At 34.9% G+C, this 14,269-nt stretch overlaps 1 protein-coding gene across 4 annotated transcripts in view; it reads right to left on the reverse strand.

The window, feature by feature from the left end:
• LOC132550053 (rho GTPase-activating protein 39-like) overlaps positions 1 to 14,269 on the reverse strand; it is a 139,502-nt gene that overhangs the window by 92,222 nt on the left and 33,011 nt on the right. For all 4 annotated transcript variants that reach the window (XM_060214053.1, XM_060214054.1, XM_060214052.1 and 1 more), the window contains exon 2: positions 9,400 to 9,501. In XM_060214053.1, the coding sequence (XP_060070036.1) occupies positions 9,400 to 9,501 (102 nt within the window). The remainder of the gene's footprint in view (positions 1 to 9,399; positions 9,502 to 14,269) is intronic.

Below are 14,269 nucleotides of genomic sequence, written 5' to 3' on the forward strand. Positions count from 1 at the left end.
AGGAACAGGAAAATATGCTGATCTTGCAACATGAGTAACGATCCTGAATGTCAGGTGTACACAGGGTTACGTACATATTACAGTTAGATTACATAACAATAATTTGCCTTGACTATATCGGTACGTATGACTGAAACCCTTGTTTGTTCCTATCTCCATTTGACTAGGCTTTGTAACCCTGTTGCTGCCCTCTGTTGTTCACCTCTAGACAGCGTCATGATCTTTATCTGCTTTCAGGTTGACACTTATGACAGAGTCTACCAAATTATTATATAAATATTCCGTGTAAGTTGTTATTAATGGGCATTTCTCTGATTCAGCACAATTTTCATGTTGACATTGGTAGCGTTTGTTTTGTAACTCGGTTATCTTTACTGATGGATTGTAATGTTTTTTTCCCTCCACACAACATGCATATATACATGAGAAAAGACTTTGCAGCTGGAATACATTGTGTTACATTGCCCTGTGAGTGGCATTGTTTGTATGCAGAGATAATGATAACATTATTACTTATCAAAGATATCAAGTTTAAAAACAACGTTCACATATCCTTTATTTCTATTTTGACAAACCAGAAAATTCCAAAGCAATTTCTATGAATAATAAGTTTTCAATTAACTCTCAGAATACACAAAAAATATCTGTAAGACACTGAGTCAATTATCTCTAAGTGAAAAGTTGATATTTACTATTACAATACTGTTCTATGGATAATTATTTGATTTTAAATGTTCTTCTTTCTGAAGTCAGATGGAGCAAGAACCAACCAATATGTTGTGATAGCACATCACACTGAATGTGTATGATTCATCATCTGATATATATACTTACTTACGTAATTCTTTATTTTATCAAACCATTTCCACCATTGTAAAATGATATCTATCAAATGATATCAATTCTATTTTTTCTACAAGGTGAAATATCTATAAACAAAAAATATATCCGTTGAATAAGTAGGTGATAAAATGTGTTATCTGGTAAAGATCTACAGCTCCAATTCAGATCAGTGACATCATCAACTAATAACAGTTGTGTTTTTACAGAAAACGCAAATAGTCACGAATTCTATTTATACTATTCTACAGAAATATCGGGCAAGTTCAGTTTCTCAGATGGAAATCTATTATTAGCACCTCGTGATAACACCCCCTCCATGATGAGCAACACTTGGGAACCTGCTTTAAAGTTTACATCTTCTTCTAATCTTCCTAGAAGTGCGACTAAAATCATTCATGCTTTCAAAGAGACTTTGCCTTTTTTTTATTCTTTACTTTAAAGCTGCTATCATTGTTCCTAAAATGCATCATACTATTATGCTATCACTCAGATATCCCCAATGTTTCCAGATTGACAAATTTGATCCCTTCTGGAATTTTCATGAAAAAGATTCTGTACTAGAATACAAGAACAGCATAAGTGCCACTTCTAACAACTTCTAATAATACAACATTACATACAACGGATGTCAGAGACAGAAAAATGTGTATTTTTATCTGTCTAAACAACACATAGCAGGAAATATGACAGTAGGAATACAGGAGTAATGTAACCAGTACATTTCCTAAAAGACATGTTATTTTCTCCATGGATTTGTGTTTTGGTATTATGTATAAATAACACTAATTTTCAACTCTAAGTATACCCCGAGATACTCCTACATTACACTGTCAATCCCCTGCTATTAAATGTGCCCCAGTTTCACTATGAATGCTTAAAAGAACACGCTCTCTGTTCCCTCCCTAATAACAGTGCTTTGGTAAGTGCAAAGATTATTTTTCCATCTTTAAATAACAACCCTTTGATAGCATCAGTGGAAATATTTTCTTCATTTCACTTCTAGCCGATACAACTTCCCTATTTCTCTTCCTTCCGATTTCAAAACCTCCGAATCATCCTTCCCCACTTACAACGTTCTGGCATTACCGTATTACAACAATGGGCTTTTGCCAATTCCCAGAACTTGATAAACAAAACCTGGCATGGCATGTTTCCAGACAACCAAGAGGATTTGAAAAATTAAATGCTCGCCAAATCATCACTACTGCTAACAATTTAAAAATTCAATTTTATTTTGTCATCTGTTCAGTAACAAGAAAAAAGTCCTTACTTTCGTAGAAACATAAAATTCCAAATGTTGTATACCAGAACATCAAATGCAGAAGAATGTTATTCAATAGCTTGTTTAAGTGTTAAATAAACAAAGCCCAATTTAATTATACACGGTTTTAACTTCCAACAAGACTAGACTTTCGCAGACAAATCTAATACTGCTGGCATTTTAAAAAGCAGAACATTGAAAGTTTTTTTCTGCAAATCGTAGACTAATCAGCAAGAAGCCATATGTTTGGCACTCTTCAACTAAATTGAAATTGAAATCCAGAGGAAAACACAGCATGTTACCCATGAAAAGATTCATTCAAAATTCAACTGATCAGTTTGAAAATGAGTTCAGAAAAAAGAAACTTAAAAAAAATATTCCTGTTTCAGAATCTTTTTTCTCTTTTCTTTGTTTCTCAAAACCATCAAAGTTTTCAATTGAAATGTCTATTTTCCTCCTGCTGAAAAAGAAGGATATAGTTCAAAGGTTAGACTTCTAAAAGCCATTCACACCAATCTTTTTGTTGAAAATATCTCTGTAATAAAAACTATTTTTGATTATTTTCCTTCAGTGGTCAACTTCAATTCTAATGTAAAAAAAGTTTTTGTAACAATGGATATAAATATTTTAGAAAATCCTTTAAAAAAAAAAAGATATTTCTTGCTTTTTGTTGAACAGAGAGCTGAACTTGGTTCAATGAACTGCCTTGTTTATCAAAGAATTTATCATTCTCAAGCCAAATTTCTTCTATCACATATTTAAGCCATTAAACCAATCTCTAACCAGAAAAAAGGTCTGTTTGGAATTACCAAGTGTTAGCCGTGCCATTTCCTTACTGTAAATATAATCTGAAATCTTCAGTATGATCATATTTCTCTGTAGTGCAAATGAAACCTTCCAATACAACTGTACCAACTGTGTATTACAGCAATTAGCTAATTATAGCATCGTGCACATCTTGATTGAAATAATTAGCTACATATTGTACATTCCTTTTGTTTGAGTAGGAATTTTTCTTCACATGTAGTAGCTGCTAAATTGTGTTTGTGTTCTCAGGTCTTAGGCTTATATCCTCAGAGAGGAAACTAATGCACAGTTGTGTATATCGGTGAAGAATTTAACAAATTTCAGTGATAAAAGTTTCAATTTATTCTGACGAGATTTGAAAATTTCTTACTCCTTGTCTTCATAATTTCAATGATAAAAAGATATTTAAATAGGTATCATGTTTGCAATTTGTATATACAAAATATGAGAATTATGTTTGTATTTATACAACATGTAAGAGAAGTTTATCTTTACAACACGTGAGAGATATGTTTTATCTATACAAAATGTGAGACATGTTTCAAAATTTTTGTTTTACTATTTCACTCTAAAATAAAAGAGCTAATGAAATTTAATATCTTTTGATATCTGTAATGTTAACTTCTCAATTAAATGCATGACAGCAACAGAACTTTTACTTTTTTGATTTTAAAAAATGACAAAATTAAGCACATTTGCAGGAATGCAGGAGTCACAAAGGCAGCTATATGTACAATCTGAAGTTTAAAAGCAATATCAGAACTTAAGTTCATTTCCATAATTTAATAGCCAACTATCAAAATAAGCTATGTCCAATTCTAAATATCCAATCTCCTTTCAAAAAAGTTGACAGAAATGAAGAACATTTACAGCATCTATATAACCAATTACCCTTTAAAAGAGCCAACAGAAACGAAGAACATTTACAGTAGATTAACATGCAATCCTCAGGTACACATGGTAATTGATTTTCAGAGTTTCAGTGACATAACCTGTTTGCCTTACCCAGCAAATACAAATAACTATTTAACTGGACACTGCTGGAGACAGCTTATCTATATAACAATCTACAGTACTAAAATGTGTAGGGTGTCTGTGGAACATACAGATACCTTTGGACAAACCTTGCATATGGCTACCTTCAGTTTGAAAGTACTAGTAGCCATACTGCGAAGATCTGGGAGACAGATGGTCATTTTACCGATTTGGGTTACTGACCGATCTCCTAAATACACTACAGGGCCTATAGGATCCAGCCATACAAAATCTAACATTCAAATTACCATAAAATCTGTCCTGCTACATATAAAGTACTGTAAGTGGTCATTCAATCAACAATGGGCCATAATGGTCACTAAGTTGGATACGGCTGTACAATGCCCCTTACAAGTGGTCGTAAATCGTCTGGACTGGACATGGCAGTAATGGCAAGTGACTCTATCTCAATGAAAGATTGTGAGGCCATTTCATGTTGCCCATATACAAGGGTTTGTGGTCACCTGATGGTCAATGATGACCTGTCAGTAGACTACTATAGAAGCTAGTGTGGATGATTATAGGACAATAACACCAACAAGGTTACCTGACCTTACGCACTGTCTTCATGACTGGGTGTCTGGGAAATATTGTCTCTCCAAAAGAAATGACTACCTTCTCCATGTTTTTGCGACAAATTAATATCCCCCTTACTCTCCATTCGTCCTTTGTCTCCCTGACCTACCTCCATCCCACCTTCATTCCCCTTACTCTCCATCCATCCTTTATCCCCCTTACTCTCCATCCATCCTTTGTCTCCCTGACATACCTCCATCCCTCCTTTATCCCTCTCACCCTCTACCCCTCTTTTGTTTGCCTCACCTTTCATCCCTCTTTGTTCTCACATTACATCCTTCTTTTGTCCTTCTCACTCTCCTCCCTCCTTTTTCCCTCTCACCCTTCCCCCCTCCTTTGTCCCTCTCACCCTTCCCCCCTCCTTTGTTCCTCTCACCCTTCACCCCTCCTTTTTCCCTCTCACCCTTCACCTCTCCTTTTTCCCTCTCACCCTTCACCCCTCCTTTTCCCCACTCACCCTTCACCCCTCCTTTTTCCCTCTCAGCCTTCACCCCTCCTTTTTCCCTCTCACCTTTCACCCCTCCTTTGTTCCTCTCACCCTTCACCCCTCCTATTTCCCTCTCAACCTTCACCCCTCCTTTTTCCCTCTCACCCTTCACCCCTCCTTTTCCCCTCTCACCCTTCACCCCTCCTTTTTCCCTCTCACCCTTCACCCCTCCCTTTCCCCTCTCACCCTTCACCCCTCCTTTTTCCCTCTCACCCTTCAACCCTCCTTCATCCCTAACACCACCAACACCAATGAATTTATTTTTAAAGAATCAATACAATTCATATTCCACCAAACAAGAGCCTATTAATTAGATTTAAATATTCACTTTTCTAAACACCAAAAATATTGTTCCCAAGTCCACACTAGCTAATACCAGTAAATTCTAATGTAATGCCTATTGGACACGAAAATGTACTTGACACCGTAGGAAAGGAGAGCCAAATCATCAACAAGCCTGACAAATATTTCTGATCACATGACGAAGTTGTTCTGCCAAACAACGTAACTATGGTATGCATGAGATTGAAACGTTATTTCTGAAAGACGAAGGAGAGTGTACATGAAATTCATTTCCAGCTTAGAATGATGAGTCGGCAGAAATCAGATAATAATGACTGCCTTACCCCATAGCTAGCCATTTATCTGGATGTTTATACAATAGATGTAAATGAGTCCATTCCCTGGCCTCTAGGTTCTTCCTTTCTGAAACTTTTTCATATCACACCTACTTGTTTATTTTAGATTGTGCCATTGCATCAGCAGACAAATTTAAGTTGTGGTATGAGGAAAGAGAAATTTTTAGGACATATTTAAACAACAAAGGCAATCCCCAATCCTCCTACACTTTATTACACAATCTTACCCACCTTCTCCAACCAAAAAAAAAAAGAAGGAAAAGACAAATCTTAACCACAGTTCCAAGCGAAACATTTCTGATAAAATTGCATTTTCCAAGATTTAAACCACCACTTCCAAACCATCCCATAATCCACCCCCTCAATGATCAAAATGGTATAATGATAGAATACCTGTCCTCTCTAGTTTTCTGATGACTAGTGTGTTTATTTGGGAAGGTTTGGTGATAAGAACACTTGCCTAAGTATATAACATACTGTACTAGGAAACCTCAATGTTTATTGTTTGTATGTTCTTATCATGTACTTCTGCATGGGTGTGGGGATATGACCCCTGTCACTCTAAAGACTCTTCAGCTTTATCAAATATCATCATTTTGGTTGTGTGTACAAAATTCACTAAAACAATACATTTTAGTTGATGAGTGAGTGTAAAAGGATTTCAAGTGACTTAGTGACTAGGATGAAAAATATTCATATCTAAAGACATCTTGCATAAACAAATTTCTAATTTGGTTGAAATGAGATAAAACATAACAAGGCTTGTAATGCTGGATTTAATGTGACTGACCTACTCACAAAAACTTACATATACCTACATACACATTGGTATCTCAACCATTTCCTCAAGAGGAGCTATCTTACATAGCTACAATATCAGAGTAGGGGACATTCTTTACAACGAAATGTGTCTTGATTATCAAACAGATAACCAGGTTTTCACTTTCTAATGTCAAATAAGATTCAAAAGGTACTTCGAGTCACCCCAGTGTTGTTAATGTCATGTGATGCCCAGTAAAACTGATATGGTTTTAGTACCCTATCACTTAAATGCCAAGCATGAAAAATTACAAACAGCCGTATAAAAATTCAAAGATATTGTACTGATGGTCTTTAAATGTCTACCATAACTTTGAAAGATTTTATTGACTAAGTATATAGACCTGCAAGCTAACATTTTCTCCTTAATCTGATTCTAATAGCCAAGAACTATAAACTCTGTCATAGAAATCACATAAGATCACAAGTTTCAATAATCAAATCATTCTGGTCACGATAATCGCTGAAAAAAAAAAGACAATTCTTTTCCATCTGAAAATAATCAATTTTAAAAGCATTATCATTTCACCCAAAGATTTTTATATAATCCAATTAACTAAATGGTTAAACTATGTTTGATTAATTAACTGCAAATAAAACAGCAATAAAATGGAAATTTAAACAAATTCATGTAAGACAGGGAGTACCTACTGGTAAGGCATATACTTTATTGTGCTACCACACTTATAACAAAATGACCAAAGAGTGACCACTACTGAAAGCCTGACCATGCTCTGTCTGATCATACGATCACACACATGAACAGGAAATGAAGGATTAATAACAAAACAAATGTCCATTTCCGATCATAAGACAAGAATAAATGTCAGTATGATATGGTCTGTTTTATCACCAGAGATACTTAGTTGAGGTAACATTAATTAGTATGTAATTGCTTATAAGCTCTAGGCCTCTACCATAAAAATGCTACTGAATACACTCACGCTACATAACTGTTTCGATAAGAAGGCATTGAGCCAAAACTATAAGATATATGGTTCACCATTATGCCTCGAAAATCAATTGTTTACATCACTGAATCACCACTTTACCGACAAAAAATCTCGGATCACACTGAGTCAGGGAGATTTGACATGTAAATACGTAAAAAAATATAGGGAACATTCCCTGAGCCATACTTTTCTTAATCACCACTTAAACATAAAAAAAAATATGTCACAACGAACATATGTATAACAATTCATCTGAAAGCTTAGTACAAATCTGTTCATGAAATCATCACAATCTGTGTTTAAACTGACATGTACACAAAAGTAAATTTGTTCAAGAGCTTCTCCATGTCTTCTCGGATAAAAGCTTTTTTTATGCCAAACAACCAATATACATGTAAATCAATGCATCCCGTATATGTTCGCTTTTCCTTTCATGTAATTGCCGTCAAATTGTTCCGTTGGGAGCGTGAAATGTGTCATGGCATGTCTTATACACCGAGTTTAACGATATTAATACTCTGAGTCAGAAATGCTGAAACTACATAAACCATGTCACCACTGACATCATAGTTATGTAATTTAACCAAACATTTTCAAAACTTAAAACTTGGTTTTCGTTGAATTTTCATCTTGTCATAACAGACTACATGCATTGTCTCTCAAATTGTCAGAATGAATACAAAAAATTTAGAAAATTCCGCAAGAAAAAAGTTGCTTTATTTGCATTCTGGTGATCTGTCAAGATTTAAATTTTCTATGTTTCCTCCAACACTTTTAATGAACTGTTTACAAGCTTCATATAAATATTTTTGTACAAGGTGTCAAAACATTTGAACACTCTTTTGAAACGTGTGCAAAAAAGTGACTTATTTTTGTTTTCTCTGTATGATTCACTGTGAAACCGCAATAATTTTTTCCCAAAAGTGTCGCATTCAATCTACCTTCCCGTGTCCAAATACTTGTGATCTATCAAAGCTAAGATATTAAAGGGGGCCTTAGAAAGCTTCACACACTCTAACTGTCAGAGACAAAACCCGAAGAGAGTTGGGATTTCAGGAAATTTGTCACCTTCTTTGAATGCAAGACAAAACCTCACTTCCTGCACCGACACTAGTTGCAAGAGATAGACAAAGTGAGATCACTTTCTCGCGTAATCTAGAATCAATACTGCACAACCCAAACAACAGACACTCTAAAGTAACAATTTAATCACACGATAAGTACGAATAAAAAAAAATCTCCAACGCAATGCTTCCGATGAAAACAAGCTATATTTTAATCGCTCTTACAGAACAGGGTGCACGCTGTTAATTTCAGTTATTTTCCTTCTTTGATGAGGAAAAACAGTTATCTTCATTGCAACAGAAACCTGTTTCAGGTGAATTTTTCTCAGGCTATTTGCAGGTCAGTACTCCAGAAAATTGGCAACAAGTTGCTGAGGATCAGTACTATATGTGTAAACAATGGTTCACTGAGAACAAGGGCTTTGATTAAAGTAGAACCACAAGCCAGGAAGTGCTATCTTAGGTCAGAAACCATCGGAAAGAAATCAATTAGAGTATCAAAATAACTAGGTCATCAGCCAAGGTCACCACCATCAAGGTCATACTCTTAGCTCAAATGCCTGGATTTTTAAACTAAACAGTAAACTGTATGATTTATAGATTATTTAAATCAAGTATTCAATTATGGGAACACAGACTAAAAAGAAGTGTATTGTTTGAATTATGGGAACGCAGACTTAATAAAGATGGTGTACTTTTTTAATGACGGGAAAACATAAAGATGATGTAACTGAAAATAAGACAATAAAATTTTGGTCAGCTATTTAAACCAATGTACTGGTAGAATTAACTTGGGACTTTTCAGAAGACTCCAATATTTTCAAAGTTGGATCTCCAGTTCGGTCGTCTGTGATTCAGTTATATCATTACTGATACGACATTAAAAAGACAGGTGAGAATGTGATGAAATACTTACATTTTGACATCTGGTGGAGGATCCCATACACACTCGCCTGTGGTCAGGTTTGCATACATATGCTCCTTCGTCTTTGGTTCGATAATCTCCACCCATTCCCATCTACAAAGACAGAATTAACAAATAGGTCAGCAATACATTCATGACTGTTTATAAGCCCACCCAAGGCTATTGCATTTTTTGTAAAATTAACACCTTACTTTATTTTGTCAATATGTTGGTCCCCTTGACCGTATTAGGAGATAAATGAGGTAATCATTTTTAGTTCCCCAAAAATTAATTTAAACTTCAAAAATTGTATTAACAGAGTTCAGTACCTATATACATTGTAAAATCTACATTCAGAAAACATACAAAGAGTAGATGGCCTTACGCTACAGGTGAAGTTAACATTAATCAGACCAAAATATGGATTTCTAAAAGTGGTTTCTCACCACAGGTGGTCTCTTTACATGGCTGGTTTCTTGTACAAATACATATAAAAGTGTATCAATCTATAAATACTGCAGTCTGCAATATTGTATATAAAACTGTGTTATGGACAAATAATTACAGAAAAAGATAGACCAAGTCCTTATATATCAATTTCACAAAATCGTTTCCAAAAATATGTCTGTGAAAAATTTCCAACATGCAAATGTCTCATTATTACAAAGAAATTGATTTTGCAGGTAGAAAAAAAAGGAAAATTCCACATTCTTAAATAATGTGATTAGAATGTGCATTCTCATCCATTTTTATGGTTCAAATAATTGGAATTCATGGGCACCATCATAAAGGAGCTGAGAGTAAGTTTTACACAAATGAAATTCCCTGACATTAGCAATTTTTCATCATTAGCAAAGTCATTAGATTTAAAAGAAGATCTTGTTATTTGTCTCTCTCACAAAAAACACTTCCAATCCATCACTTTCTCTTCAACTCCTCGATTATATACCCAAATGATGACAATCAATTTCTACAGTCAAACAAGCAATGTAATATCTCCCAGCAAATCCACCGACATTTATGGACCCTACAGCATCATGTCTGGCTATATATCCTCATCTTTACATCTATATCTATTTGTATCTGTCTCTATTTCTCTTTCACCTCTCTTTCTCTCTCTCTCATCTCTCTCTCTCTCACCTCTCTCTCTCTCTCTCACCTCTCTCTCATCTCTCTCTCTCTCTCTCACCTCTCTCTCACACCTCTCTCTCATCTCTCTCTCTCTCTCTCTCACCACTCTCTCTCTTTCTCACTCAATATATCCTTTTCATGACCCATAAAGCAAATTTAGAACATTTTTCAATATCGATTGTGCCAAACCTTGCTCGTTTTCCCAATAAAAGTGCTTTTTTCCAAGTCATCAGATAAAAACATAGCAATAAAAACTGAATATATATTTTTGACACGAAATCTATCTTTGATCAACAGCAAAGTGATAGAATGTGGTAAACTAGAAATACTATAAGCTTGCTTCCCAAAAAAACAAAGCAGGTCACATTATAGCCTACAGTATTCTTTGACTCCTGAAATGTTATTTCCTATCTATTTTGTTATGTACTTAATATCATTTTATCTCAAAAAATCAATTTTGTACATCAAATCCCACTCTTTAAAAGCACCACAATGTATAACTCAGCTGGAACTGTTAGTCACAGGCAACTAATACCTCATGTTCTCCATCAAGACTGCCAAAAGCAAAGTCAATTTCAATATAGTTGTATGACATGATAACTTGATGGAGCAAATTTCACATATATAGAAGGATTTATGAGCATTTGAATTCTGGACACAATTCATAATATAAATAACAAAGAAAAAAGAATCCTGAAAGGGACGTCACTCCAGTTTAATTGTGAAAGTTGAGAGAACAGGTTGCCTTGCTAGCATCAGCTAGTGGGATTTCCCTCAAATCAGGTGTTAAAATGGCTGACTAGAGGCTGAAGGGTTACTAGTTCAAACCTCAACAGTAGCATTGTGTCTCTCACTACTTCTTCCTATTACAGGTTTGGTGCCATTGACCACTCCAAGGGTAGAAGCTGACTGATATGCTTCCTTGGAAATATCAAAACTGGGTCGTTGATGTCTTCAGGGTCAAAGACTTTGTGAGGAGGAATAGTGTAGGGGTTGAGAGTACAGGTTACCTTACTGGCCTTGGCTAGTGGAAATTTCCTTTAGTCAAGAAGTAGAATGTCTGGTTAGAGACTAAAGGGTCGCTAGTTTGAACACCAGCGGCGGCAGTGTATTTTTCTTTACAAAATACCCAGCTTACCTTAAACAATATTCACTAAATAAATCAACAATTTTAGAAGATATACAATTACTTACAATATGATTAGGATGAGGGAACAAGTTTCAAGATTAAATGTGTAAGAAAACTTGGCTAAGGAGTTCGTATAAGGGACATAACTCTTAAAATACAACTTAAGCTCAAGAATGTGGCAACAAGTGAAGTATCACTAACTGTAGGGAGATTTGTCAATTAAATAACAGTAACCTTCTGAACTTCATCACAGAAGTATTAGCAGACCAGGAGACAGAAAAAATAAGAATGTTATGAAATAAAGCAAACCATGCATGGTTGTCACTGGACAATTCTTTTGTTTTTTTCTCAAATTGTTTTCTTGTTACAGACAAGGTGACCCTTCTAGAAGCATTATCACTTCTAGATGGGGGGAAATGGGAAGAGTTAGATTTTAATAATCAATATTCCACATATATTTTCTTGGTCTCTGACAGGGTGAATTTTTCCATTACCCCTATCTGATCTAGACAAGACATCAGCAAATTGCCAGAACGACCATATTTACATGTGTGTTGCAAAACAAGCAGACATGAAATCAAAATGTTTCTGAGACAGTTTTCTTGTCTTTTTGACTGTGAAGGTGAAGTGGAGCACAAGGGATGTCACAGTATGTCTGCTCTAACTCCTTATCTTCTGATACACAAACACCTTTGACACTTTCCAGAAAACTGCCAACTCACAGACATTATCCGTAAGATCAGTCCATGCAAAAGTAGGTCCTGAAAACAGATCTATTAAAGCAGACATAACTGTACCACTCCCAGGTCTCCAAATGGTCTGCAATGGCCAACAGTGGTAATAGCATATTCGACCTGCTTACGATAAACTCAGAGGGGGTGGGGGATGGGTCTAAACATTATTCCTAGCTTAAAATGATAGCCTTATGGCAGAATATAAAATGACATTTGTTGGTGATCCCATAAAACAGCGTCAGATGTCGATGGCATTATTTCCAAGCATAGGCTTATCGATTGATATATATAGTGTAAGTATTGAAATGCCAACCTTAGTCACAAAACAAGCTACTTCATACAATTATGCTTCAAGTTCGTTTTCAGTTCTGCTGTCATTTACAACCTTCAATTTATTCAATCAAAATTTGTTCCTTTAAAGTAGATCCTGTTACTTTAAACCCTGTAAGTCACTGCACGTGACAACCTGACCATAACTGTCAACATAATTACATATTGAGGCAATGAATTTAATTCTTAAGCTAGATGAATACATTTATACAAGTTCATGAATTTTACAAGATGTTACTGTTGTATTTATACAACAATAAGTCCAGGACATCAACACAAGACTTCTCAATCAATATCAGAGTGCAGATTTATTGCAAGACACTGAAAAAAGCACAGGTTTGTCTTTTCACTGAACAGTAATATATATGGGTATAAGCATATTATCTGTGATACATTCATTTTCAGAAAGCTAGAGTAAGTTCGACTAATAATCAAGCAAAAAGAAGAAAAGAAAATTATGAAACATCTTAATCAGAAACCAAAAATATTATAACCTATTGCAGCAAGTACATTTAAATTACATTACACAACCCCTAATTATATGAGCCAAAAATTTTTAAAATTTGAAGTTGTGTCAAATCAGTTACTGCTTTTGATATGGAACCGAACTAGATTTAATTAAATGGGCTAATTATTCTTTGAAACAGAAGAGAGTTTAAACATCAGATTCTGATAGGACAAATCTTAAAGGATAGTGAACTTGAAAATGCAGAGGAACACATGGATCACTTAGTTAGAGATTGATTACCAGCCTATTGGTTTCCTTATAATTCAACATATGTTTTATATTATAGTGTTAATTGATACAGTTTCAACTAAAACCCTCAAAATGGCAGTACCTCAACTCGATCAATAGCTTTTGCAAATAATACATATTATGAATTTTCTATTTCACTGCTATCATTTGTCAGTAAGACCTTGTTATACTGCCGATGTTGCACATTGATTGATTGCCACCATTTGTCAGTAAAACACTTTGTAATACTGCTAATATTTGTCAAAGGTACTTTGATACACTTGTCAAAATTGTTAAAAGATACCTTAATACTGTCCCATTCATCAGTTAAAGTTTGTAAAACTGCAAACATTTGTCATTTGTCACTGTCATTGTTTGTCTTGCAATATTTAAGCACTGTATAAGGGACAGGTACATCATCAGAACACTGATATTTATTGGTGAAACAACGCCTAGAGATTGGACGAGTCAATGAGACCGAAAACCTGCAACTAACCAACCAAGACAGGAACAGGAAATCACAAGAAAGAGGTCCTTGACCTTTAATGGCGGTACAAAAGGTGGCAGATGAAACTAGGGGAAGTAGATTGTCTAAGACTGCATACATTGGCATTATAATGTTTCATCAAAAACCGTTAAAAGTGGTACTGTGGAATCTATTGGTATAATATAATGGGGTAACTGAAATGATGCACACCATATCATCGTAAGTTTGACTATATATAACAATACTAAAAGGCTCCTTTAGGAACAAAAAAAACAGAAACATGTTTTCACTAATAGAAATGGATAACGATTGGTTTCTTTCTTTGACCTTCAGAT

Source organism: Ylistrum balloti, unplaced genomic scaffold (assembly GCF_031769215.1).
Source record: "Ylistrum balloti isolate Yb309-2 unplaced genomic scaffold, AGI_CSIRO_Ybal_v1 Utg370102, whole genome shotgun sequence".
NCBI lineage: Eukaryota > Metazoa > Mollusca > Bivalvia > Pectinida > Pectinidae > Ylistrum > Ylistrum balloti.